This window comes from Carcharodon carcharias, chromosome 26, assembly GCF_017639515.1.
Source record: "Carcharodon carcharias isolate sCarCar2 chromosome 26, sCarCar2.pri, whole genome shotgun sequence".
Taxonomy (NCBI): domain Eukaryota; kingdom Metazoa; phylum Chordata; class Chondrichthyes; order Lamniformes; family Lamnidae; genus Carcharodon; species Carcharodon carcharias.
This window is the reverse complement of record NC_054492.1, coordinates 28399006-28426734: the sequence shown is the minus strand read 5'-3', so window position 1 is coordinate 28426734 and position 27729 is coordinate 28399006. Positions and strand designations below refer to the sequence as shown.

Below are 27729 nucleotides of genomic sequence, written 5' to 3'. Positions count from 1 at the left end.
CATACGGACTCAAAACGTTAACTGTGTTCCTCTCCGCTGATGCTGTCAGACCTGCTGTGTTTTTAAAGATACTGAGTTGACTGTAAAGCTCTATGGGACATCCTGAGGTCATGAAAGGTACTGCATAAATGCAGATTTATTCTTTCTTTCAATTGTATTTCAATACTTTTGAGATTATTTGAGGAGTTTCCAATAGAATGCAACTAATGCTGCCATGGAATGTGACATGTATGGAGACAAAGTTCTATAAATAGCAATGGAGGGTACCTTAAGCAAACGGCCTTTACAAGTCAATGTTACAGTATTGATACAATGGTGGTTTGTCAAAAGATTATTAATTTTAATCACTGGTAATTGAATTAAGAGGGCCAGCGCATCTTTCCAGTCCTTCATGTCTCACTTTTTTATTCTATTTCTGTTCCATGCAACACTCCCCTGCTGTATCACTCACTTTTTCTTAAGAGATACTATCCCAAGCAGTGTCATGCTCCAAGACCATTCAGAGGAAAGTTGTGGTGCCATAAGAGGTTGCAGAAAGCCAACGACTTCGAGACAAGAAAGGAGAAGTTGGAAGGGGGAAAGGGAGAAAATTAAGCAAGAGAAAATGAACAGATCAAAATTTATGGACATTTGCATGAGAAGAGTGTGAAGATATACAGGACTGATATGTTGCTTGGCACCTGCAGTGTTTATTTGCGTTGAGCACAGACAATCCATATAACTGGCCTGAAGCCTGCTGTTTGTCTGTTAAAGATTGCACAATATCATTGGGAAGGGCACAGTCCCATGGCACTGTTCAAAGAAGAGTAGGGATGAAAGAGTATTCTTTCATGGGATGTGGTCTTTACTGGCAAGGCCAGCATTTGTTGCCCATCCCTAGTTTCCCTTGAACTGAGTGGCTTGCTAGGCCATTTCAGAGGGCAGATAAAAGTCAGCCATATTCCTGTCCGTCTGGAATCACATGTAGGCCAGACCAGGTAAGGACGGCAGATTTCCTTCCTTAAAGGACACTAGTGAACCAAATGGGTTTTTACGACAATCAGTGAAAGTTTCATGGTCACCATTGTTGAGGCTAGCTTTATACTCCAGATTTATTAATCAAATTCAAATCCCATCAGCTGCTGCAGTGAGATTCAAACCCAGTTCCCCAGAGCATTAGACTGGGCCTAGACTAATACCAGGAATGGGTGGGTTGTCTTATGAGGAAAGGCTGGACAGGTTAGGCTCGTATCCACTGGAATTTAGAAAAGTAAGAGGTGACTTAAATTGAAACTTATAAGATCCTGAAGGATCTTGAGAGAGTGGATGTGGAGACAGTGTTTCCTCTTGTGGGAGAATCTAGAACTAGGGATTGCTGTTTAAAAATAAGGGGCCGCTCAATTAAGACAGAGATGAAGAGAAATTTTTTCTCTCAGACGATTGTGATTCTTTGGAATTCTCTTCAATAAAAGGCAGTGGAAGCAGAGTGTTTGAATATTTTTAAGGCAGAGCTAGATAGATTCTTGACTAACAAGGGGGTGAAAGGTTATCAGGGGTAGGCAGGAATGTGGGGTTGAGGTTACAATCAGGTCAGCCATGATCTTATTGAAAGGCGGAGCAGGCTCGAGGGGCCGACTGGCCTACTTCTGCTCCTAATTCGTACATTCGTATAGATTAATAATGACATCACCACCACGCCACCATCTCCTCTAAAAGTTCTCCCCAGTGTCCTCGCCAATATTTATCACTCAATCAACATCACTAAAAATGCAATCTGGTCACTATCACATTGCTGTTATTGCAGTGTGTAAATTAGCTGCTCCATTTCCTACAGTATAACCGTGACTACACTTCAAAAAGTAGTTCATTTGCTGTAAAATGCTTTGGGACATCCTGAGGTCATGATAGGGGCTATAGAAATGAAAGTTTGTTCTTTCTTTGCATTATTAAAATATCCGCAGGCTCATACTCAATCAAGTTTCCTCCTATGTTTACCCTTGAATTCCATGATTCTCACAAGCACTAGGTATTTCTCTGTCCTGTTCAGGACTGTTATGAAATTCTTCTGCCCTTTCAGTTTCATTCGATTGCATCTTGAGACTATAACTGGGGTAAGTTTACCTCTCAATATTTAAGGCTGTCCACATTATCGAGAAACTCCCATCAGGCTTGACAGACAGTTTCTATTTAATACCCAGAACAATCCTCTGGCATTCAGCTTCCCAGTTACCAGTTCATTCTCTCATTCCATTGTACTCAACAAACATATCCCAGCGTGGAGATGTTACTGACAGCAGCCTCTGATCGCTGTGGGAATGTGGTCAGTCGCACTTTGTCTCTCAGTGATGATGTCACGTGACAGGCGCTACCTTTTGGTCACTTAATGATATCATACTGCTACTGGCTCAAATAGCACCGGAATCCAAGAGTTCTGTGCTTTGTCTGATTACTGAGTTGTCTGGATGGCACATCTTGCAACACTGATGTGGGACAAGAACACAGACTTTTGACCCAGAGCCTAGGGCTTAGTCGGCTGAAGGCATAGCTGCCAATGGTGGGGGCAACGGGATTTGGAGTCACAAAAGGCCAAAATCAGCAAAATGCAGGGAACCAGGGGAATTGTAGAGATAAAGGAGGTTACACAGATGGCGTTGGGAGTGGGTGTGAGGCTATGAATGAACTTAATTACTATGATGGGAATTTTAAATTTGAGGCGCAGGGAGAACAGGAGCCAATGTAGATCAGCGAGGATAGTGTTGATGGATGACCAAGACAGGGTAGGTTACAGGAAGCAGAGTTTTGGATGAGCAGGGGTTTATGGAGGCTAGCAAGTGGGAGGCCAGGCAGGTACACTGGAAGAGCCAAGGTTGGATGTGGGAAAAGCAGAGGTGAAGATTTCAGCCACAGATGAGGCTGAGGCAGGGTTGGAGGCAAGCAATATTAGACAGGTAGAAGTAGACAGAATTGGTGATAGAGAGGAAATGGGGAGAGATGGTGGCCCAGTGGTTTTGTCACCTAGTGATCCAGTGAGCCGGGCTGATACTATGGGGGACATGGGTTCAAATCCCACCATGGCAGCTTGTGGAATTTGAATTTAATTAACAAATCTGGAATTGAAAGCTAGTCTCAGAAATGGTGACTATGAAACAATCATTAAAACCCATCATATCTGGTTCTCTAAAATCTGTGTCCTATTTGATCTGGTATACATGTGACTTCCAACCCACAGTAATGCGGTTGACTCTGAAATGGTCTAGTAAGCCACTACAGTCCAAGGGCAACTAGGGGTGAGCAACAAATGATGCCCATGTCCCAAGGAGGAATAAATAAGAAGGTTGGCAGCTCAGCAGTCAAAAGTGGTGTCAGTGTTGCAAACAGGTTGGTTCAATTTGAGGCTGTGGCTAAGAGGGGGGTGAAAATGGTGTTGAGGGGACAGAGGCTGAAAAGATTATGGTTTCATTCTTCTCAATGTTTAACTGGAGAAAATTGTGGCCCATCCAGGACTGGATAAGAATGAGCAAGAGGCCAACAACAGAGCTTTGGGGACTCCAGAGACAAGCAGATGGGATGACAACCCCCTGAAAGAGAATATCTGGCTACAATTGGATAGTTACCAGTGGAACCAAGTGAGGGCAGACCCACTACAATGGACAACAAAGGAGAGGTTTTGGTGCTGTTGACAATGTTAAAAGCTGAAGAAAGAGAGGTTGGGAAGGTAAGGACAGAAAGTGCATTATAGTCACAGAGGGTGTGATTTGTGAATTGGATTAGGGCTGATTCAGCATTGTGATAGGAATAGAAAGCTTACGCGAGTAATTGAAATATGCATTGCAGGAAAGATGGACATAACCTAAAGAATGGGAATACAAATTAGCTACTACTCCTGAATTATTTCTATTGAACCCTGTTTGCAACTCTGCAAGGCGCAAACTGACATCTGTGGCTCAGATTTTTTTATTCCCAGGATGTGGCATCACTAGGCCAGCATTTATTGCCTATCCCTAATTGCCCTTGAGAAGTTGATGGTGAGCTGCCTTCTTGAATTACTGCAGTCCATGTGGTGTATGTACAACCACAGTGCTGTTAGGGAGGGAGTTCCAGGATTTTGACCCAGTGACAGTGAAGAATGGTGAGTGGCTTGGAGGGGAACTTCCAGGTGGCGGTGTACCAGGCAGTTGCTAGCACTCTCACCTCAGAGTTGCAATTTTTTGGGTTAAAGTCTTGTTCCAGGATTTGAGAAAAATCAAGGCTGATACTCCAGTAGTACTCAGGGTGCGCTATGTTTCAGAAAGGCCTTAAACTGAGGTCCTGTCTGCCCTCCCAGGATGAATGTAAAAGATCCCATTGCACTATTTGGAAGAAGAATAGAGGAGGTTATTCCGAGTGTCCTAGCCAATAGTTATCCCTCAATCAACACCACAAAAACAGATATCTGACAATTATCATATGGCTGCTTGTGGGAACTTGTTGAACACAAATTAAATGCTGCATTTCCAACATTACAACAGTGACTACACTTCAAAGGTAACATTGGTGTAAAACGCTTTGAGACTTCCTGTGGTCAAAATAAATGCAAGTCTATTCATTTTGGACAAGGACTGGATTGGGTACGGCTGTAAGTGTGTTCTCCTGTCATGGTTGAAGAGCCCCCGCCTAAACTGACTCTTGAGTTTTTATGTGAGATACTGGGGGTGTGTCAGGGGAAGTGGGTTCCAACAAGAGTCATTGCCTTCAGGGGAGAAAGGAGAAAACTGGAAAAAAGGTAAAGAGAAAAAACACAAGATGTCCCTGGAACGATAAAGGGATTAAATCACTCAGGGGCACGGATTAAAATGGGGGATTTGATTTAAATCAAAGTCACAAAATGCAACCCATTTCATTAGTGTCAGAAACAATTATGAAAGCATCTCAGTATTCATAGCTTTACACAGGCAAGTCATTTGCTGAGTTAAGCTCTCTTTCTTTGATAGAATAAACTCTTAAATAGATTATAGAAAAGAGGAAAATAAACATTGATTTACCTCAGGCCTCATCCTCTTGTATTAAAATAAAACATGACCCATTTTCGTATTCTTCAATTTACAAGATTGTTCAGAGATAGCATCTGCAGCCTTCCCATTCTGTAAACCTCAGACATAAATTTGCAAATAAACCTGACCCATGTACTGGTAAGATTTTCAATTCAAGTGCCTTGAATTTATGTCCTACAATGTTACTAATGATAGGGGAACTGTTTCCTTTTTTAAGCATCATTGTTTAAATACCAGAGGAATTTCACACATGCATTGACAGGTTTCAGATAAATATTGGCCAACGCAGTACCAGGGGAAAAGATCTGACACTTTCAAAATTAGGGGTTTCACATTAAGACGGAGATGAGGAGAGTGGTTAATCTTTAGGATTCACTAACCCAGCAAGCAGCGGAGGCTAGGCCACTGAATATATTCAAGGCTGATTTAGATTTTTGATCTACAAAGGAGTCAAAGGTATGGGGGGCAGGCATGAAAGTGGAGTTAGAGCCACAAATGATCAGCTACAATCTTTTGAATGGCGGAGCAGGCTCAAGGTGCTGAATGGCCTACTCCTGCTTCTATTTCTTACGTTCTTATCGTACCTGTACAAAGGCAAGAAGATTTCTGCAGCAGTTTATTCAGCTCCTCCCAATTTCTGATTAATCAACAACTTGTATTTTTTTCCATTTATTAACAGGGTGTGGGCATCATTGGCTAGGCCAGCATTTATTGCCCATCCCTAATTGCCCTTGTGAAGGCGATGGTGAGCCATCTTCTTGAATTACTGCAGTCCATGTAGTGAAAGAATATGCACAGTGCTGTTAGAGAGGGAACCTCAGGATTTTGATCCAGCGACAGGGAAGGAATAGCGATATAGTTCCAAGTCAGGATGGTGAATGACTTAGAGGGGAACTTGCAGGTAATGGTGTTCCTGTCTGTAATACAGCACCATTAATGCAGGACAACATCCCACAATATTTCACCAAGGAGAAAGAAGGGCAGAAAAGCATGCGCTGAGCCAAAGAAGGAGACTTTAGAAAAGATGACTGGAGACTTAGCCAAAGAGCTGACTTTTGTGGAAGGAATTCCAGAGATTGGGAGCTAGTTGGCTAAAGACACAGCCTCCAATAATGAGGCAAAGGAAGGTGGATATGCAAGGGGTTGGAGTCAGAGGAATGTATAGTTTGCAGAACCTAGAGGAGAGAGGGAGGGGAAGGCCATGGAAAGATTTAAACAGGAGGTTGGGAATTTTAAGGCATTAGAGAACAGCTTTTATTTATGATTAGATGTTCTATCCATTCCTCAAACACAGAATGTATGCAATAGTACTTAAAAGATAATATTAACAATCCGACCTGTTGGCTGGGAACCCAAGCAGATTACAATTCTGAGCTCTGTATTTCAGCCTGGTCAAACCTTTATAAATCCAACTGTTCATTACTAACTACTACCTTTTAAACATTCCTCTCAACCCAAATACATGACAATCCAAACACTTCAGCAGAGTATGACGAAATGGAAAGTTAAAATATAGCTACCAGCTGTATCAGCTGTCAGGAATCCAGAACAAACTCATTAGAAGGGTATGCTGATAAGGTGAGATGTAGTAGAGTGGGAAGAGTATAAACCCAGGATGGAGCTGCAGGGCCACAAGGTCTGTCCCTGTGCTGTAAATAACACACATCTTCACATAAGGAGAATCTAATTAAATTTAGACTTTTACAATAGCTTCAGCTAATGAACTGGATCCTTAATGAACAAGCTCTTTCTCTATTGGGTTAGCAAGATCAAAATAATTCATTAACTTTGTTATCTTAATCAATAGGTTTGCTGTAGTTATATATAATTGTCAGATCTTGTGGTGCAGTGGGTAGCATCCCCATGTCTGAGCCAAGTTCTGGGTTCAAATCCCACCCAAGGGTTGATGGCCATGGAAGGTGTGCTTATAATGCAGATTAATTGTATCAACCTGCAAATCCATCCAACACATGCCAATGGCAGACATTAATAGCGGGAGTCAGTCATGTGATGAAAAAAAGTTGGAGCCTCTATCATCACTATCCATAGCTCCAGACTACAATATACAGGTAAGTGCCTGGTGCCACAGCAAGCTGGACTCACTGAGTGAACTATAACACACCACCATCATATATCATTGCTATTTTCCAAGCAAAATCTTTCATTAGAAGCATGCTTTTGATTCTGTGCCATCCAGCAGTGGCTAATTCCCTCATTCGACAGATTTGCCAAGTAAAAAGGCGTTTTTGTTTTGCAAAGCTAACTCTTGTTCTTCCACGACTTGCACCTCTCTGAGACTTAGGAGCCAGCAAGCAATGCCAAAACTTTAATAATGTAACCTCATTAAGTAGATGATTGTCACCAGGGCTGTAAGGTCATTCTCAGTTCAAATGTTTAGTAGTCATGAATTTGAATGGAATCATACTTTCCTGCTTAACAAACAAAGACTAAAGACTGCCATTACCATTACTACAACACAAACAATAACTTGCTTTAATATAGCACCTGTAATGTAATAAAATATTTAAAAGTGCAGCACTGTGGTGTAATCAGGCAAAAATTGACACCAAGCCAAAGAAGGAGATATTAGGACTGATGACCACACTTCATCAAATAGACAGCTTTTAAGGAGGGTCTTAAAAGAGGACAGAAAGTGGAGAGGTGTAGGGAGAGAATTCCAGAGCTAAAAGCCTACATGACAGAAGGCAAGGCTGCCAATGGTAGGGCAAAGGGAATGCTGGGCACACAAGAGGTAAGAATGATGGAATGCAGAGATCTTAGAGAGTTGCCGTGCAGTAGGAGTTTACAGAGATAGGAAGAGGAGCAAAGCCATGTAGGGATTTGAACATGAGGAGGAGAAATTTAAAATTGAGGCACTGGCAGACCAGGAGTTAATGTAGATCAGTGAGCACAGAGATGATGAGCAATCAGGACTCAGGGTGAAGATATATAGGAGCAGAAGTTTGGGTGAAGAAAGGTTTCCAGAGGGAGGATTGGAGCATTAACCTATGGTGCTGCTGGATACCCTGGCCCTGGTGCTATAAGGTTGAGAAGCGCCCACCTCTGGAGTAGCACAGATGAATTCTAGTGCCTCCTGAAGTCTGCTCAGTAAGAGCAGGAACTTTTGAAGCTGTTTGCAGACAGTGTTGCGTGTGTGTGTGCAGTTCTCTTCATGCCAGGGAAAATCCAACAACCACTAATGAAAATCAATATATGTTAAGGAACCACCCAGTTATTTACTTGAATGCCCTGGAACTGGGTGTGAATGGGGTGGATTCCATGGTGCCACTATCTAGAATGGCAACAGAACTCAACCCCCGCCCCCTGCCCCACTTCACACCCAACCACCAGGCAAGAGTCATATAGCCAGTGTTCATTCTCATACTACTACAAAGGGGCCACAGATAGCTCATTATTATGACCGGACCCCTGGGTGAGGTCCCCCAATTTGTTAACTTCCCAAATGGGACCCCAATTTTGTTATGCTCCCAGGTGAGGAGGAATGAGCTGGCTCCCCATCTTTACTCAAACCCTTTAGTTGGTCACAACAAGGTTAACTTAAAAAGGACCCTTCCCTCATGGATACCTTTTCCCAGTCCAAATGTATTTATGTTTTAGAAGGAGCCAATTTAACTAAGCTTTCTTGAGTCAAAGAAAGAATAAGCTTATTGGTTACTAAAAACCTGAGAAAAAATAATAAAAACATGACACAGAATTGCACAGATCAGAAATGAGAAGTTGAGTCCAATTAAAAGTTTTAAAAGATATACAAATCAGTCTTGGGCTTGTCCATGAGGGGTAGATGGCAGTTTAGCAGTTGGTTTGGAGAACTTGGTTCTGCAGGTTGGCTGGAGAAGCGGTCCTATTTCCTTTTTGATTGTGGCTTTGCTGACTTGCCTCCAGCAACAGAAAGCGATAGAAAGAGCCTTTGCCTGAAAGCTGCAGGGGTGCCTAGTTGACTAAACATCAAAAGAGAAAAAGCCAGATACAAGATGAGTGACTCGGACCTCAACCACACTCAAACTATAGGTGAGTATGTGCTGCTCTGTGTGTGTGCGTGTGTGTTTATGAATGTCTGTGCCTTCCTCTGTGTGTGTATCTGTGTGTGCGTGTGTGTTTATGAATGTCTGTGTCTTCGTCTGTGTGTGTATCTGTGTGTGTGTGCCTTCCTCTGTGTGTGTCTGTTGTGTGTGTCTTTGTCTTCCTGTGTTAAGTTGGGTGATTCCAGTAGAGCTGACTTTGGCAGTTTAGCAGTTGGTTTGGAGAACTTGGTTCTGCAGGTTGGCTGGAGAAGCTGTCCTATTTCCTTTTTGATTGTAACTTTGCTGACTTGCCTCCAGCAACAGAGAGCGATAGAAAGAGCCTTTGCCTGCCAGTTGCAGGGGTGCCTAGTTGACCTTCTTTTGCAGTCACAGCACACTAGCACACTCAGACACTAGCACGTACAGATAAGGTCTGCAGCTAGCTTTTTAACCTATTTCCTTGTGTATTCCTGGATGGGAAAAAAACAAACGTCTTTTCGCTCAGAGTCCATTTTCTTTCAACTCAGACCATTTCCACATTCTAAGATAGGAGATGCTTTTAGATGTCTGCTGAGATGCGGCAATCTGTCTCCATTGTCTTCGCAACCACAGGAGATTAAAGTTCAGTCTTTTGCATTTCAGCTCCTCCTTTCAAGTGCCTCTGTCTGAAGTAGATCTTGACACCTTTTTAGGTGCGACATTCCGTGTTCTCTTGGGACTAGTCAGTCAGGTATAATCCACATAGGAATTTTCCAGTAAGTGGTTACTTTACATTCACAGCCATCTTTTGCTCAAGGTCTATGCTTTTATGTCTTTTAAATAAAAAAAATGTCTCCCTTAAAAAGTTCAACATGCCGGTAAGTAATTCGGCATAGTAATCCGCTGTTGTGACATTGTCCACATCGGAATGTTGGGGCCACAAACAAGTTTGGGTTGGGTTGTGATGCTCATTCCACAGTTGAATAGTCTGGCTTTTCCACTTCTGCAGAATTCCAGGTGAGGCTGAGTTTCCACAAAAATATACCCATCCCTCTGGCCAATCTGGGCCAATTTCCTTGGGTCCGGGGCCCTTTTGATAGTTCACACCCCAGTCTTTGCTGGGAACCTGGGAAATTGGTAGGGGGTGGGTGTTGGTGATTGAGTACAACAGGCCTCAGCACTGCTTGGCCAGGAGCTTCTAGCAGGTCAGCAGTTCTTGTGTTCAACTTCAAAGACTTGAGCACATAATCCAGGCTGACACTTACTGTGCAGAACTGAGGGAGCACTGCACTGTTGGAGATGCTGTCATTTAGATGAGATATTAAACCAAGGCCCCAGGAGAACAGGAAAGCTCCCATGGCAGTATTCAAAGAACAGCAGGAGAGCTCTCCTGGTGTCTTGACCAATATTTATCTTCACTCAACATGACTAAAAGAAATTATTTGTTCTTTATCACTTTGCTGTTTATGAGAGCTTGCTATGCACAAACTGGCTGTCACATTTCCTACATTACAACTGTGACTACAACTTTAAAAGTGCACCATTGCCTGTAAAGTACTTTTGGATGTCCTGAGGTTGTGAAAGGTGATATATAAATGCAAGTCTTTCTTTCTTTTCCCTTTGCTAGCCAAAGGAGTTAGAAATAGTTTTTAATTAAATTTTTTTTAAACCTGTGCAATTAATTGTCCTATGATCAAAATTACCTGCTCTCTGACCCTTTACAAATTAAATTACCTCATTGCAACATTGGTTGCCTGTGACTAATGGGCTTTCAAGCAAACTTTTTTTTAAAGCGTATTTCTCTACAATCCACCCAGTCCAAGAACAGCCCAAGCAGAAAGCTCGAGGTATAGTTGTTTGGATGAGGTGCATGTGGAGCTGCAGCAGCAAAGGTCAGGGTTCAGGAGAGGAGGGGAGAAACTGGAGAAAAAGATGACTAAATATTAAAAGAGAAAAAGCCAGATACAAGATGAGTGACTCGGACCTCAACCACAGTCAAACTATAAGGTACATGCTGCTATGTGTGTGTTTATGTATGTCTGTGTCTTCCTCTATGTGTGTATCTGTGTGTGCATGTGTGCCTTCCTCTGTGTGTGTCTGTTGTGTGTCTCTTTGTCTACCTGTGTGCATATGTGTGTGTGTGAGAGAGTGGGTAGTGTAGGTGTGTGGGGGGGGGTATATGTGGGTGGTGTGTGTGTAGTGGGGGTGTGTGTGTGCGTGCTTGTGTGGGTAGTGGGGGTGTGTATGTGTGTGTCCGCGCATCTGTTTGTGTGTGTGTGAGCGGGTGTCTTTGTCTTCCTTGGATTCTCTCTCTGTTTATGTATGGGTCTCTTTGTCTTCCTCTGAGAGTGTCTGTTTGTGTGTATGCGTGTTTGTGTGTGTGTGCGCGCAATGCATGTGTGTATGTGCGTGTGCATCTGTTTGTGTGCGCATCTGTTTGTGTGTGCGTCTGTGTATGTGTGAGTGCGGGTCTGTTGTGTTTGTGTGTGCGAATCTGTTTGTGTGAGTGTGTGTGTTTGTCTGTTTGTGTGTGCGTCTGTGTGTGTGTGTGTGAATCTGTTTGTGTGTGTGTGTTTGTCTGTGTGTCTGTCTGTTTGTTTGTGTGTGTGTGTAAATCTGTTTGTGTGAGTGTGTGTGTGTTTGTCTGTTTGTGTGTGTGCCTGTTTGTGTGTGTGTGTGTGTGTGTGTGTGTGAGGGAGTGTCTTTGTCGTCCTCAGATTCTTTCCATGTGGGTCTCTTTGTCTTCCTCTGAGTGAGTACGTGTTTGTTTGTGTGTGTATGTCAGATGGCTTAACAGCTGGTAGCTGGAATCTGACCCTGTGGGAAGCCTGATCCTGTAACCATAGTGACCAGGGTATTTATTGCATCCACCGAGCATTATTCATTGTGGATTGGTGGACTTTAGACTATAATCAGATAGATGGAGGGTAAGTCGAGCAGTTCTGGATCGCAACAAGAGAGTCAAATACGTTAGTAAAGAAAGAAGAAAACAGGGAGATAGCAGAAAAAAAACATGGTAAAAAACAGGAGAATCTCAGTGCTTTCAAAGTAATTCTTTGTGGAAACCACTATGCAATAATTTTCTCTTGTTCCAATTACAGGCAAAATTTCTCACGCAAGATGAAATCCATGGTGAGTACAACCCCTATACACGACAAGTATATTTGTTTATTTATTTCTTGGAGTCCCCACCATGTAAACTACTGTAGAGAGTGGGCCACCTCCCTTCACTCCTTCCTCCATACCAGAACCTTCCGTCACCACGGCCCTGCTCTCTTGAACTCTCTCTTCAAACTCCTCCGCCATGTTATATCCCTCCCCTTACAAAACTGTTTCATTTTGGTGCCTTCAGCCACCTCCCCTGACTTCTTCCCTACCTCCTTCTCAATGTCTATTGCTACAATGTGCCTTGGGAGCGTTTCATTACCTGAAAGGTACCTGGCAAACAAAACCAATAGAACAATAAACCTCATTTATTAGGTGTACATCTGGGTTAAAATCCAGTTTGTTTGTCCAGAGCATAGCTTGACTCCACTGGTTAATGATTAAAGCTTACAGAGGAGCAGGAGTCAGCCATTTTGCCCCTCAATAAGACCTTGGCCGATCTTTTGCCTCAGCTCCGCTTTCCTGCCCTATCCCTTCAATTAAGGTCTTGACTATTTGTCCTTTGCTGCCCAATCCATTCCTAATGCCGCTTTGACCCTGCCTCCAGCAATAGCGCTCAGCGGAGGGCACACGTTGGGGAGCCGAGCTGACAGCTGACTTTCTAAATTTGCTCCTGGCCCGGCCTCTAAACCCATCTCCGCAGGACCGGGAAGATTCCACCCTCAGTCTTTCTCATGGTTGCTCTGCTGAGGCACTAACTGAAAGCTGTTGTGCACAGGATGATATCTCAGTGAAAATCAGGACAGGAGCATAATAACAGTTCAGCCCTCCTAGCCATGTAAAGGGTTAACATCAGAAGCACAAATGATGCTGATGTAATAATGATGTCAGATCGCATGACTGAGTAGTAAGCAAGATCTTGAAGTGATCAGAAGCCCTCACCTCGTGTGGAGGCCCAAATGTGTAAATACAATGGACAGGAGCAGCATACTTCTGGGAGACTGAACAACCCCCAAAGCCTATCTAAGTCCCTACTACACATCAAAACATGGTGGCGGTTGTCATGACCATGGATCATAGGCCCGAATTACTTACAGACATATTGACCTTTTAAGTGAAACAAATGTTTTTTTTTAAAAAGGACATACAAGCAAAAGCTGGCTGAGACTGTAAAGTAACCACTTGCTGGAAAATTCCTATGTGGATTACACTTGACCAACTAGTCCAGGTAACAGAATGTCACACCTAAAAAGGTGTCGCAGCATACTTCAGACAGACACTTCAAAGGAAAAGATGCAAGGCAAAAAACTGAACTGTAATCTCCTGTAGTTGCGGAGATAATGGAGGCTGATTACCATCTTAGCAGAAACCATCTCCTGTGAGTTATATCCAAGACTATGGACATGATGTGAGTTGAAAGAAAGCAGTTCTGGGCGAAAGACATGTTCGTTTTTTTCCCTTCCAGGAATACACAAGAAAAGGGGTTAAAAGCCAAATGCAACCCTGGTCTCTGTATGCTAGTTTTGATTTCCAGGCCTGGTGTGCAAGTGTGCGCTGTGAAGATCACAGCTGAAGAACATCAACTAGGCACCCCTGCACTTGCAGGTAAAACAATCTCCCTCTCTGATTGCTGGAGGCAAGTCACAAGTCATCAAAGCCACAGTTGCAAAGGAAACAGGACAACTCCTTTCAGCTAACTTGCAGAACCAAGAATCTCAAAACCAACTGTTCAACTACCAAAGTCAGCTCCACTGGAACCACTCAACTTAATGGCTACAATGTTTTACCATCTACTCCTCATGGACAAACCAGAGACTAATTCATATATCTTTTTTAACTTTTGTTTTTTGGACTCATTTCTCATTTCTAATCTGTTTATGTGTGTTGCATTTTAATTAATTTACCTTGTGTTTAGTAACTAATCAACTAACTCTTTCTTTAGCCGAAGAAAGCCTGGTTAACTTGGCTCTTATTAAAACATAAATACTTTTGGACTGGGAAAAGGTATCCATGAGGAAAGGGATCCTTTTTAAATTAACCTTGTTGGGACCAACCAGGGGGGGTTGAATAAAGAAGGGGAGCCAGTTCATCCTTCCTCCCAGGGTGTATAACAATTTGGGGGAACCTTGTCCAGGATCATAACAAGCTGGGGGAACCTCACCCAGGGACCGGTTGTGGCACAGAGTACAAGAACCAGCACAGTGAAATAAGCTATAGAGCTGGCAAAGAAGGAGAACCTTGAAGGAAGGACAAAAGAAAACATTCCAAGGCTCACCAAGGTGCTGGAACATTATGGGAGCAGCAAAGGCAAGCTGTAACACAGACCTGGGGAGCAGACAGCAACGGGCACAGGCCAAAGCAGCAAGCAACAGTGGAGAAACAGGATCAAATGCAGCAACAGTTCCAGAGCTCAGCAAAAGCATGGAATCCACACTACCATTCCCAGAACCATTTCAGAGTGTGGATGGCCCACAGCAGGACCAGAAGTGGCATAACTGGAGAAAAAGGGTCACACGGTACAGAACTGCTTTAGGCTTACATAAAAAAGACCAGAAGTACCAGGTCAGTGCCCTATTTTATGCTGTAGGAACTATTGCTGATAATGTGGTAGCAAGGCATGGGGTTGATGAGACTTCAGCTTCTTATGAAGAAGTCATGCAAGCTTTCAACTCTTATTTCAGTGTCCATCATAATTAAGAGGACTAAATTTAACAGAAGAAAACAAAAACCAGAAAAAAGCATGGATTCATGAATCGACAATCTCTACAGGCTGGCAGGGAACTGTGCTTATGGAATTTTAAAAGACGGGCTGATTTGCAACAGGATAGTTGTAGGGACGAAACATTCTCAGATCTCTTACAGACAAGGGAGGATTTAAAGCTGGTGAAAGCAGTGCAGATTGCAAGATAAGCAGAGCTTATAAAACAGAGTTGGGTGCTCATTCATGGGGAAGGTCCTGTGGAGAAGATTGAGCAAGAACATTCAATTCATTAGCCATAAAATGGAAAGCACACCAAAGCCTAAGCCTGCCAAAAAGGGGAAAATCACACCAAGTGTCATTTTAATATATCTCTGGTGTGGTGGGAACAAGCTTCGCAAATGAGAAGAATATCCAGTGGTGGGGGGAGCAAGAATTAACCTTCTGAGGGGAGATAAATGACACTGAAAACAAGTATTGGTGTGTTAGACTCGAAATGGATGGACATCCCACAGAGTTTAAAATTAGACACAGGAGCAGGGGCTTCTATTTTATCAGGTGAAGTAAAATGGCTCAAACGGATTACATTGTAACTCACATCTATTAAATTACAAAATCCTGAGGTGACTACACTAAAAGTGGAAGGCCAATTCATGGCAAAGCTGAAAAATATGATCAAAAAATCTTCGAACCTCTCAATGTCATTCAAAAATCAAGAGTGCTCTTCCAAGCAGAAAGGCCTGCCTAAAACTGAAATTAATCTGCAAGGTGGAGGAAGTTACAGATGAAAATTACTACACCACATTCCAAAACAAATTCCCAAAATTGCTTATAGGGCCGGGAAAATTAAAGACCAGGTACCACATCACCCGGTGAGGTGATGCTAAACCAATTTGTCTCTTCACCCTGAGAAAGGTCCCCTGCTAACTCTTGATCGAAATAGAAAAGATGCAGCAGCCAAGGGCTTAGCTCACTGGTCACCATGCCAACAAAATGGTGTTCAGGTATGTTTAAGGTCCCAACACCAAATGGCTGTATAAGAATCTGCGTGGGTTTCACTCAGCTAAACAGAGCAGTGGAATATGAGATCCAGCCAATGGCCTCAGTGGACGCAAGTCTAGCAAAACTTGCCAAGAGCACTTTATTTACTAAATTGGATGCAAATAGCTTATTTTAGCAGTCGCCTCTGCACAAAGACTCCAGATTGCCGACCACATTTGTATCATCCTTTGGTCATTATTGTTTCAATAAATTGCCCTTTGGAACTGTGTCCTCTCCAGAAAGTTTTCAGAGAATGATGACCAACACTTTAGAAGGCATGGAAGGTGGTAAATGCCGAATGGACTATATACTCATACATGGATGCATGAGAGAGGAGCTTGATTGCGGGGTCAGAGCAGTCCTGAAAGCCTTACAGGGTGCAGCCTAACACCGAATGAAAACATGAGTTTGCTAAGCCCATGATTAAGTTTCTAGATCACAGTTCAAGCCACGGGAATCACTGTTCATCTGCAAAAAATGAAAGTTATAAAATAACCCAGGAACATAACTGATCTTCAAAGTTTCCGAGGGATGGTGAACCAAGTAGGAAGGTTCCTACCAAATTTAGAAGAGGTCAACAAGCCCTTGAGACATCTTTTGAGACACAGTCCACAGTGGTGTTTTTGAAAGGTTAAACAACTTTTAATATGTTCTGAAATCTTTGGACATTACAATCCAGAATTACCGACCATAGTAGCAACGGATGCATCATCTACAGATCGATGGACAGTTTTATTTCAAGTGCAAAAAGATGGCAAGTGTAGACCAGTCTATCATGCCTCGAGGTCACTGACAGAAACATAACAACAATACGATATGATAGAAAAAAAGCTTTGGCAGCAACATGGGTGTGTGAAAAATTTTCAGGCAATGTTATGGGATTATGTTTCAAAATTGAAACAGACCATAAGCCACTAGTCATCCTGAACATGAAAGAATTTGCAAGGATTCCGCCCAGAATCCAGTGGTTCAGATTAAGATTGATGAGGTACGACTCCATCTCAGAGTATATGAAAGGAAAATGTCAAACAGCAGCTGACACACTGTCACAAATACCAAAAGGAGGAACTGAACAAGGGAATTTAGACTTCATCAAGGACGCTGAAGTATATGCGTCCTTAATCACCCAGCATTTACCAGCTACCGCAAGGAAGTTGCAGGAAATAAATCAAGTCCAGGAACAGGATGAAGAATGTCTTCAAATCCAAGAATATTGTCTGGAAGGATGATCAGGCTACATCCCCAGTAATCCAATACTATGCCAGTATTTTGAACAGCACAAGCACCTCACTGTCAAGGATGACAAGAGATTGTCGATTAATGAATCCATGCTTTTACCTGGTCTTCAACAAGAGATTAGTCATAATGTGAGCCCATTGGCTTCACATTCTTCAAAGACTTCACCATGGACATTTTGGGATTACAAAGTGTCGTGCAAGGGCACAACAATCAATCTGGTGGCCAGGTATTACCTGCTCTATAGAAGAAATTATTTTTAACTGTAGTATTATATTACTTGTGCCGTAAACAGCCAGGAACAAAATAAAAAAACACTATTACCATCTTATTTTCCATCAAGGTCCTGGGAGCACCTGAGAATGGGCTTATTTGACTTTAAGGGGAAAACTTTCCTTGTCGTTATTGAATATTATTCATGAGGGATTGAAGTAAACCGATTGCATGGTTACATGGTAGCAGCCATCATTCAATCCCTCAAGAGAATGCATGGCATTCCAGACATTGTAGTGTCAGACAACGGGGTGCAACTTGCAAATGAGCAATTCCAAAATTTCACAAATGAATATGGCTTCATTCATCTAACCAGTTCACCTATCTTCAAGCGAATGGAGAGGCTGAGAGAGGAGTACTAACGATTAAGGATTTAGTAAAGAAAAACAAAGACCTTCATCCAGCTCTGAGTTATCGATCCTCACTGCTACAGAATAGTGGCTCACTATCAGAGTTACTAATGGGTAGGAGACTGAGAACACAGCTTTCATCTCTGACATAAAATGCTCAATAGCACCACAGATGGCCATGAGAGGGTAAAACAATATGAGGAAGAACAGAGAAACAACCAGGCTCAGAACTTTAATCACAGGCACAGAGCACATGAGTTGGCAGCACTAAAACCCAGGGAGAGAGTCTGGGTTCACGACCAACAGGGGAAGATTACAATCATTGAAAAAAAAACTCCACAGCCAAGATTGTACAAGGTTGAGACAGACCAGGGTATCACAGGGAGAAACTGCAGAGCCTTAATATCCTTGGAGAAAAAGCCAATGGGTACTTGGGCTTACTGCTCAGATCCTAATGAAGAAGAAAGACTCACTACAAGCTCTACAGCTACCCAAGGGAAGAATAGAAGGGAGAGTACGGAATATCCTCGACCTCAAAAGGAGATCAGAATGAGATCAGGGAGATTGTTCAAGGCACCTCAGAGATTAACCCTGCGAAGTCTGAGACTTTGGGGGAGATGTAGGAGGATGTAAACATGATCGGGATAAAGACTTGAGGGGGAGATATAGAGTAAAGGGTTAACATCAGAAGCTTACATGATGCTGATGTAATAATGATGTCAGATCACATGACTGAGAAGTAAGTGAGATCTTGAAGACAGCAAAAGCTCCAACCTTGTGCAGAGGTCCCAAATTGCAAATACTTGCTGCAAATAAATAATTCTGTTTGAAGAGACTATGTACTTGAGCAGCATACTTTTGGGAGACTAGACAATCCCCAAACCACATCAAAACTCCTGCACAACAAAACAGCCAGAATATTCCCTTAGTACATTTACAATAACACTGAATCTCAGGAGTGTGGAAACGTTGAAACAAATCACACCAAAAGAGAAATAGTGGCTGGGATTAGGACCAGAAATTCCTGCCAAAAGTCAGTGGACGTTTTGCTGGATAACCAAATATTCCGTCCTGCCAGTGACACGGGACCGGAAAATCCTGGCTAGTGTTCCTGTCACTGAATGTGGGATAACAACAACAACCTGCATTTATGTAGCACCGTTAGCCTCATAAAATGTCCCAAGGTGCTTCACAAGAGCATGATCAGGCAAAAAAAGAGATATTAGAATAGCTGACCAAAGAGGTAGGTTTTAAGGAGCTCCTTAAAGGAGGAGAGACAGGAAAGACATGAAAGACAGAGAGTTTTAGGGAGGGAATTCCAGAGCTAACAGCCCAGGCAGCTGAAGGCACAACTGCCAGTGGTGGAGCAATTAAAACGCAGAATTCAGAGTTAGAGTTCCAGTCTCCACTGACCAGGACAGTCTGTAGGAGGATTTGAAGTTTATAGAGGCAGCAATGATACCGCTAAATACCAAAGCTTAGTATATGAGTCTGGCATATACAGGGTTAATGCGGGACTGAGTACAGTACTGCCCACCCAGCAATGGAAGAGGGCACATGGTCCTAGACCTAAGGTCAGTGTGGTGTGGTGTTGGCCAGTGACGTGTTAAGACCTAGACATGGAGATAGCTCCTTACCTGTACCTTTTACTGTATATATGTATATAGTTACAGGTAGTTGATAAACACTTGCTGTTATTATACTGAAGAATACGAAGACTTCCTTAACGGACACAATCTGTAACCAACACTATCCCAACAAAAGCCTCAATCCACATAAAAATTGGTAAATTAGCAAAGGTACCAGAGGCTGTTTAGAGCTAAATTCCCCAGTAACAGCCAGCAGCTTCAGGACAGAAGCTGAGAGAAAAAGAGGGGAAGAACACACACAATGAAAAGATCGAACATAATACAATGATCATATTTCTTAGAGACGCACCCACAGAATAATAGAAACTGTTAATTCCAAAGATACTTAATTAGGTTGAGCAGGGGGCAGCTTTGTAGCTCAATCCCATATCAGGTGTTTCAGGCTCAGCTTTGTTCCAAGCTCTTTGATAACTGTCAGAGGTAGTTTATTATTTAACACATTACACTTGATCCACCCAGGCAGCTGCAAGTCTGAATTGAGAAATCGATGGAGGTTAGGGTTAAAGTAAGAATGGCATCTTTCACACTCAGATAAAGGCCTCTCATCAACCAAGTACACAAGGGGATTCAAAATGAATGCAGGGAGGTGCCCAATCTGATCCTAGTCTGTGTAGAGTTAGCTGATTTTAGCAAGAGAGAAGGTGTGGGAATTGTCCAGTGTCTCCAGACTGTTTGAGGGTGCATAGTATCATCACCTAGCAGGAGACAACACTTCAGTTGAGGAGGGGAGCAAACCAGAGGGGATTTAGCCTGATATTAAAGTGCACCTTTATAACCCATTGACCTCAATTCTCCAGTATATCCATTTTAAATCAGCCACATTGCAAAGTGACTAAATATTAAGTGGAAAAGAAAGCCAATAATTTAATTTTGGCTTCACCGGAGCTGCAATTGTAAATCTACATACACCTTCCAATCTGCAAACATTTGCTCACTTACAGCGATTAAGCTCTAAATGACCTCAGGAGGTATGGCAACCTGACTTTGAAGCTTTAAAAAGGCAGGCCACATTGAACACAATGCACCTCAGCAGCAGGATAATAAAACATACTTTGTAAAATGCTCCGTTATAACAAGAATGACAGTGATTCTTGCGTATAGGAAGACATTTCCAAGCAATTTATGCTGACGTGACAGAACGTGTTGTGACATGTCCAATCTGCATTCTTCAGAATTCAAAGAGTGCTTCTCGCTGTATGACAAGACTCGCAAAGGCAAGATATATGCTGGGGACCTGATCACAGTGATGCGATCCCTGGGCACCATGCCCACACCCGGAGAGGTGGAGAGACACCTGCTACATCACAAAATAGGTAAATGCAATTGTTACATAAAAGTTACAGCACAGGAACAGGCCATTCGGCCCCACTAATCTATGCTGCTGTTGTTGCTCCCTCCAAGTCTCCTCCCACCCCTCTTCCCTTAACCCCATCATCCTAACCTTCTATTCCTTTCTCCCTCATGTACTTATCCAGCTTCCCCTTAAATGCATCTACGTTATTCACCTCAACCAATCCTTGTGGTAGCGAGTTCCCCATTCTAACCTCTCTCTGGGGAAAAAACTCCTTTTTGGATTTATTAATGACTATCTTACATTGATGTCCTTAGTTTTGGACTCCGCACAAATGGAAACATCTTTTCTAAATCTACTCTCTCATGGCCTAGCAAGCCACACAATTGTATCAAACCGCTAAAAAGTTTAAAAGGAATGAAACCGGATGGACCACCCGATAGCGACCTAGACACCGGATACGACAATGGCAAACTCAGCCATGTCGACCCTGCAAAGTCCTCCTTGCTAACATCTGGGGTCTAGTGCCAAAATTGGGAGAGCTGTCCCATAGACTAGTCAAGCAACAGCCTGACATAGTCACCCTCAAGGAATCATTACAAATAATATCCCAGATACCACCATCAACATCCCTGGGTATGTCCTGTCCCACCAGAAGGTGGTGGCACAGTGGTAAACAGTTGGATGGGAGTTGCCCTGGGGGGCTCTCAACATCAACCCCAGACCACATGAAGTCTCATGGCATCAGGTCAAACATGGGCAAAAGGAAATCTTCTGTTGATTAACACGTACTGCTCCCCCCCACTCAGCTGATGAATCAGTGCTCCTCCATGTTGAACATCACTTGGAGGAAGCACTGAGGGTGGCAAGGGTGCAGAATTTGCTCTGGGTGGGGGACTTCAATATCCATCCCCAGGAGTGGCTCAGTAGCAACGAGACCGAGCTGGCCGAGTCCTAAAAGACATGGACTCGGACTTGGGCAAGTGGTGAGGGAACCAACAAGTGGAAAAAACATACTTGACCTCATCCTCATCAACCGGCCTGCCGCAGATGTATCTGTCCATGATAGTATTGCTGGAGTGACCACCGCACACTCCTTGTGGAGATGAAGTCCCGTCTTCATGTTGAGGATACCCTCCATCGTGTTGTGTGGTGCTACCACCGTGCTAAATGGAATAGATTTTGAACAGATCTAGCAGCTCAAGTCTGGGCATCCATGAGGCACTGTGGGCCATCAGCAGCAGCAGAATTGTACACAACCACAATCTGTATCCTCATGGCCTGGCATATTCCCCACTCTACCATTACCACCAAGCCAGGGGATCAACCCTGGTTCAATGAACAGTGCAGGAGGGCATGCCAGAAGCAGCACCAGGCATCCCTAAAAATGAGGTGTTAAGCTACAACACAGGACCACTTGCGTGCGAAACAGCATGTGAAAGACAGCGCTAGGTGATTCCACAACCAACGGATCAGATCTACAGTCCTGCCACATCCAGTTGTGAATGGTGGTGAACTATTAAAAAACTCACTGGAGGAGGAGGAGGCTCCACAAATATCCCCACCTTCAATGATGAGGGAGCCCAGCACATCAGTGCAAAAGATAAAGCTGAAGTATTTGCAACAGTCTTTAGCCAGAAGTGTAAAGTAGATGATCCATCTTGGCCTCCTCTAGAGGTCCCCAGCATCACAGATGCCAGTCTTCAGCCAATTCAGTTCACTCCACGTGATATTAAGAAACGGCTGAAGGCACTGGATACTGCAAAGCCTATGGGTCCTGACAATATTCCAGCAATAGTGCTGAAGATTTGTGCTCCAGGGCTTGCCACACCCCTAGCCAAGCTGTTCGAGTACAGCTACAACTCTGGCATCTACCTGGCTATGTGGGAAATTGCCCAGCTATGTCCTGTACACAAAAAGCAGGATAAATCCAACCTGGCCAATTACCGACCCATCAGTAAAGCGATAGAAGAGATCACCCACAGTGCTATCAAGCAGCACTTGCTTAGTAATAACCTGCTCTCAGTTTGACACTCAGTTTGGCTTCCGCCAGGGCCACTCAGCTCCTGACCTCATGACATCCTTGGTTCAAACATGAAGCTGAACTCCAGAGGTGAGGTAAGAGTGACTGCCCTTGATATCAAGGCAGCATTTGACCGAGTGTGACATCAAGGAATCCTAGCAAAACTGGAGTCAATGAGAATCAGGGGGAAAACTCACTGCTGGTTGCAGTCATACCTAGCAGAAAGGAAGATGGTTATGGTTGTTGGAGGTCATTCATCTCAGTTCCAGAACATCACTGCAGGAGTTCCTCAGGGTAGTGTTCTAGACCCAACCATCTTCAGCTGCTTCATCAATGACCTTCCTTCCATCATAAAGTCAGAAGTGGGGATGTTCGCTGACGATTGCACAATGTTCAGCAGCATTCGCGACTCCTCTTGACGTTCAATGGCATTACCATCGCTGAATTCCCCCACTATCAACATCCTAGGGGATACCATTACCAGAAACTGAACTAGACTAGCCATATAAATACTTTGGCTACAACAGTGGTCAGAGGCCAGGAATCCTGCGGCAAGTAACTCACCTCGTGACTTCCAAAGCCCGTCCACCATCTATGAGGCACAAGTAAGGAGTTTGATAGAATACTCTCCACTTGCCTGGATGAGTGCAGCTCCAACAATACTCAAGCAGCCTAACACAATCCAGGACAAAATAAGCTGCTTGATTGGCACCCCATCCACTAATATTCATTCCTTCCACACCCACGCACAGTGGCAGATGTACTGCAGAAGCCCACGCCTCCTTAGGCAACATCGTCGAAACTCATGACCACTACCATCTAGAAGGACATGGGCAGCAGATACATGGGAACACCACCATCTAAATGTTCTTCTCCAAGCCACTCACCATCCTGACTTGGAAATATATCGCCGTTCCTTCATTGTCACTGGGTCAAAATCCTGGAACTCCCTCCCCAACAGCACTATAGCGGACTGCCGTGGTTCAAGAAGGCGGCTCACCACCACCTTCTCAAGGGCATTTAGGGATGGGCAATAAAAGCTGACCTAGTCAGCGACGCCCACATCCCAAGAATGAATGAAAAAAACCCTTAACAATATTAAAGACCTCAATTAGGTCACCCCTCTCTACTTGCCAGAGAAAAGAGCTTGTTCAATCTCTCATGATAATTATAACCTCCAAGTTCTGGTATCACCCTACTAAATCTTTTTGGGTATCTTCTTCCTTGTCCCTGTATCCTTTTTGTAATATAGAGGCAAGAACTACTTGGCCCCTCTAACAAAGTATTAATTTTTACCCCTCTGAGGGCAATTCCATTTTTGTCTTCTACCTGTCTCAGCAGGTGCCCACCTCCCTCAGAGGGGCTGCCGAGGTGCTGGAGCAGCCGGCCTATGATTGGATGGCGAGCTTGAAGACCACTACTGTGAAAATAGCGCCACCCCTCTCCCTCCCACCCCACTCCCCCAGTCTAGCTCCTGGCAGTGCGGGCTTGGAACCTCCATTTGGTCCCAACACCGGTGTCTTAAATCCTGCGGAAAAATCCTGCCCTTACTACTTAGGGTCAAAGGTGGCGAGTATCTGATTGGAAGAGAGAGCCAATGGTTTCCAGTGCCAGGGAGCTTGGCCTTGACAAAGGCTGTGGTGTTATGGAGGAGACTGAATGAGAACAGAACTACAGAATATACAACATTAAAGCATACAGAGTGATGGTGCAAGGTCTGTGATGGCTTAAAAATGTACAAAATGGTCCCATCTGATAATTCAGTGATTAAGGGCAAAGGGGGTTTTCCAGATCATCAGAAAGACCACAGGGTCCCAGGCTCAATCTCTGAAGCTGTGTCAGTCAGTGTCAAAGGGAGTAGGAATTGAGATGCTGCAATTGCTCTCAATACCCCCAAGTAGCAGATCCTGCAGGACGTCTTGTGGTACAGTGGTAGTGTCCCTATCTCTGGACCAGAAGCTCTGGGTTCAAGTCCCACTTCAGGACTTGACAGCCAAATGTGTTGATGAGCAGCCTGTAAATCCTTCCAATGCTGGAAGGTAGGTGCTAAGAGCGGAAAGTTTCCTGGTCAGCTGTACTGCAGAAGGCATCAGCAAACCACTGCAGTACTTTGCCAGGTATAATCATGGACCAATCCAATGGAAGTCCATGGTCGCCAATGCCCTCTTGGGGGCATGGTACCTGAAGGAGGAGGAGGAATGGATCCTGCTCCTCATTCCCATAAAGCAAGGCTGAAACATGTGTGCACGACCAAGGAGAAGGAGAATTTCAAGCAATATCACCTGGAGACACATGCACGCAGACCAAGGCTGCAAGCAAAGGTGAGGTAGTTACAGAGCTGGGGGAAAGGAAGCTGCTCACCTTTGACCTGGTGTCTTTTTGTAACCAGAAAGAAGTGGAGAATTGGATTTCTCAACTTTCCTTGCCATCATCCACCAGCAAAGGCAGCAAGAGGACCCACAGAAGGAGATTCTGGAAGCCATGTTGATGACAGACAAACAAAAAAGAGGCTTCATAACAGCGACTGAACTGAGGACCAAACTGACCCAACTCGGCGAGAAACTAACCAACCAGGAAGGTGAGGAACCACAATGAAAACTCTCTCTTTTGTTTAAAAAAAAATCTTCTACAAGAATTTGCATTTAAACAGCATCTTTCAAACATATTTTACTGCCAATGGTGTGCTTACTGAAGTGTAGTCACTGATGTTGGAAGTACAGCAGCCAATTTGTGCACAGCAAGCTCCCACAAACAAGCAATTAAATAAATGACCAGGTAAACTGCTTTAGTGATGTCAGTTAAGGGATAGGTATTGACCAGAACACTGGGGGGAAATCCCCAGCTCTCCTTCCAGTTGTGCTGTGCCATCTTTTACATTCAGCCAACAGGAGAGATGGGAGATGTTTAATGTTTATTTTCCCTCCCCAAGACTGGAACTTCCAACAGTGTAGCACTCCATTAGTGCTACATGTAGTGTCAGCCTAGGCTCTGTGCTCAAATCTCTTGAGTGGGGCTTGAACCCATGACTTTCTGTCCCAATGATAAGAATGTTACCACCGTACGAAAGCTGACATGTTCTCGTTGCTTCACATCTCCAGTTGATGGTTTCACAAAAACGTGAAGCCTTCTGCTACCCTGTCCCTATTCCTTCTCCCACACTCCTGAAACAATAGTCACTTGGGTGAGAACACAGAGGACCAGTCAGTACCTTTCAGACCATATTCAGGTTCACTAGATTGGTTGCTGGGATGAGAGGATTGTCCTATGATGAGAGGTGGAGTAAACTGGGTCAATTTTCTCTTGTGTTTAGAAAAATGAGAGGTGATCTCATTGAAACAAAGAAATTCTGAAGGGGCTTCACAGGGTAGACACCGAGACATTTTTTCTCCTGGCTGGGAAATCTAAAACGTGAGGTACAGACTAAGGATAAGGACTGAGGTGAGGAGAGATTTCTTCACTCAGAGGGTTGTAGATCTTTAGAACTCTCCACCTCAGAGGGCTGTGGATGCTCCATCGTGGAATATATTTAAGGCTAAGAAAGAAAGATCTTTGATCTCTCAAAGAATCAAGGGAAATGGGGAATGGGTAGGAAAGTGGAGTTGAGGCAGATGATCAGCCATGATCGTGTTGAATGGTGGAGCAGGGTCAATGGGGCATGGCAGCCTACTCCTGCTCCTATTTTTCATGTTGTTATGTTCCCACAAGAGTCAATGCCTTTGGGAAAGGAGGAGGAATTAGGGGTGGGTGGTGGGGGAGATAAGTTATTGGTCTTAATAGATCAACAAAAACAAATGTTTTGTGATGAGTGGACTTGGTTATATGTATTTCACACACGATAGAAACAGGTTAAAATTAAAAAATATACTAAACTGTGCAAATCAATCTTACAGTTGATGACCTCTTGCGGGAAGCAAATATTTCCCCAAATGGCATTGTGAAATATGAGGATTTCGTCCGGACCATCACTCTACCAGCAGCAGGTTACTGATCTTCTTCCAGACAATACATTGGGGAATCCTGACACCACAACTCAGCCTCCCGATGTTAAGCCACCTAAATTATTCATTCATTGATTCAACTGCAACCCAACTGAAGATCAGACAGTGGTCACCACAAGCATCAAGATAAATACAGTTGAAAGGCTTCATTTAGTCCTCCTTGAAACAGCTGCTCTTTTGTCTCCATCACAGTATCTAACTCTCTCTTAAATAACCCCAAGGCTCTTCCTCTCTGCTGCTCTTCCCAGGTTCCATTCCAAGTGTTGAGCATAGTGTGTGTGAAGCAGAACTTATTTTTTTTGTTCATTCACAGTATATGGGCATCACTGGCTAGGCCAACATTTATTACCCACCCATAATTGCCCTTGAGAAGGTCGTAATGAATTGCCTTGACAACTGAGTGGCTTGCTAGGCCATTTCAGAGGGCAGTTAAGAGTCGACCACATTGCTGTGGATCTGGAGTCACACATAGATGGGTTTCACATGAGGATCCGGTAGTTACACGTTCACCATGGTCAACTTCTTGACATTATTCTTAAATTTGCCTTTCACTGGTTGCTATCTGTGCAAGTCTTGTCCTCCTGACATGGTGAACGATGAAAGGGCCTTCTCACAACATGGCTTTTCAATACTATTTCATATCTTCGATGCTGCTACAGAGTCCGCTCCATCACCTATCAAGACAGAGATTGTTGGGCTTTTACAGCAAAGTAACAGCTTGTATTTATGGAGCACCTTTAACATAGTAAAACTTCACAAGGTGCTCCGCAGGAAGGTTATCAAAAAAAATTGACACTGAGCCACCTAAGCAATTTTAGGTCTGGTGACCAAAAACTTGGTCAAAGAGGTGGGTTTTAAGGAGCTGATTAAAGGAAGAGAGATGGGACTCTGCATTGGCTGAGATTGGCTTCAATGGCACTGTCTGTACTGGTCTCACTATCACCATTGCATTCCACGTTCAAAACATTATAAACAGGCTCACTTTGTTGTGTGTGTTGTTGCAACCCGAAATATGTTAAAATGTTTTTAATCCATAAAATAAAGGCAATTTGTTT

General features: G+C 43.6%; 1 protein-coding gene across 4 annotated transcripts; it reads left to right on the top strand.

Moving 5' to 3' along the window:
- The first annotated feature begins 100 nt into the window (after positions 1 to 100).
- LOC121269950 (calmodulin-like protein 4) lies at positions 101 to 27729 on the top strand. Of its 4 annotated transcripts, none has more exons than XM_041175119.1 (5): positions 101 to 117; positions 12112 to 12142; positions 20535 to 20675; positions 25066 to 25254; positions 26567 to 27729. In XM_041175119.1, the coding sequence occupies exons 3-5, from the start codon at positions 20609 to 20611 to the stop codon at positions 26662 to 26664; spliced, it is 354 nt and encodes a 117-aa protein (XP_041031053.1). In that variant the 5' UTR covers positions 101 to 117; positions 12112 to 12142; positions 20535 to 20608; the 3' UTR covers positions 26665 to 27729. The 4 variants fall into 4 exon arrangements, with proteins under 4 accessions (XP_041031053.1, XP_041031054.1, XP_041031052.1 ...); XM_041175120.1 differs by lacking the exon at positions 101 to 117 and adding an exon at positions 8798 to 9038; XM_041175118.1 differs by lacking the exon at positions 101 to 117 and adding an exon at positions 11933 to 12026.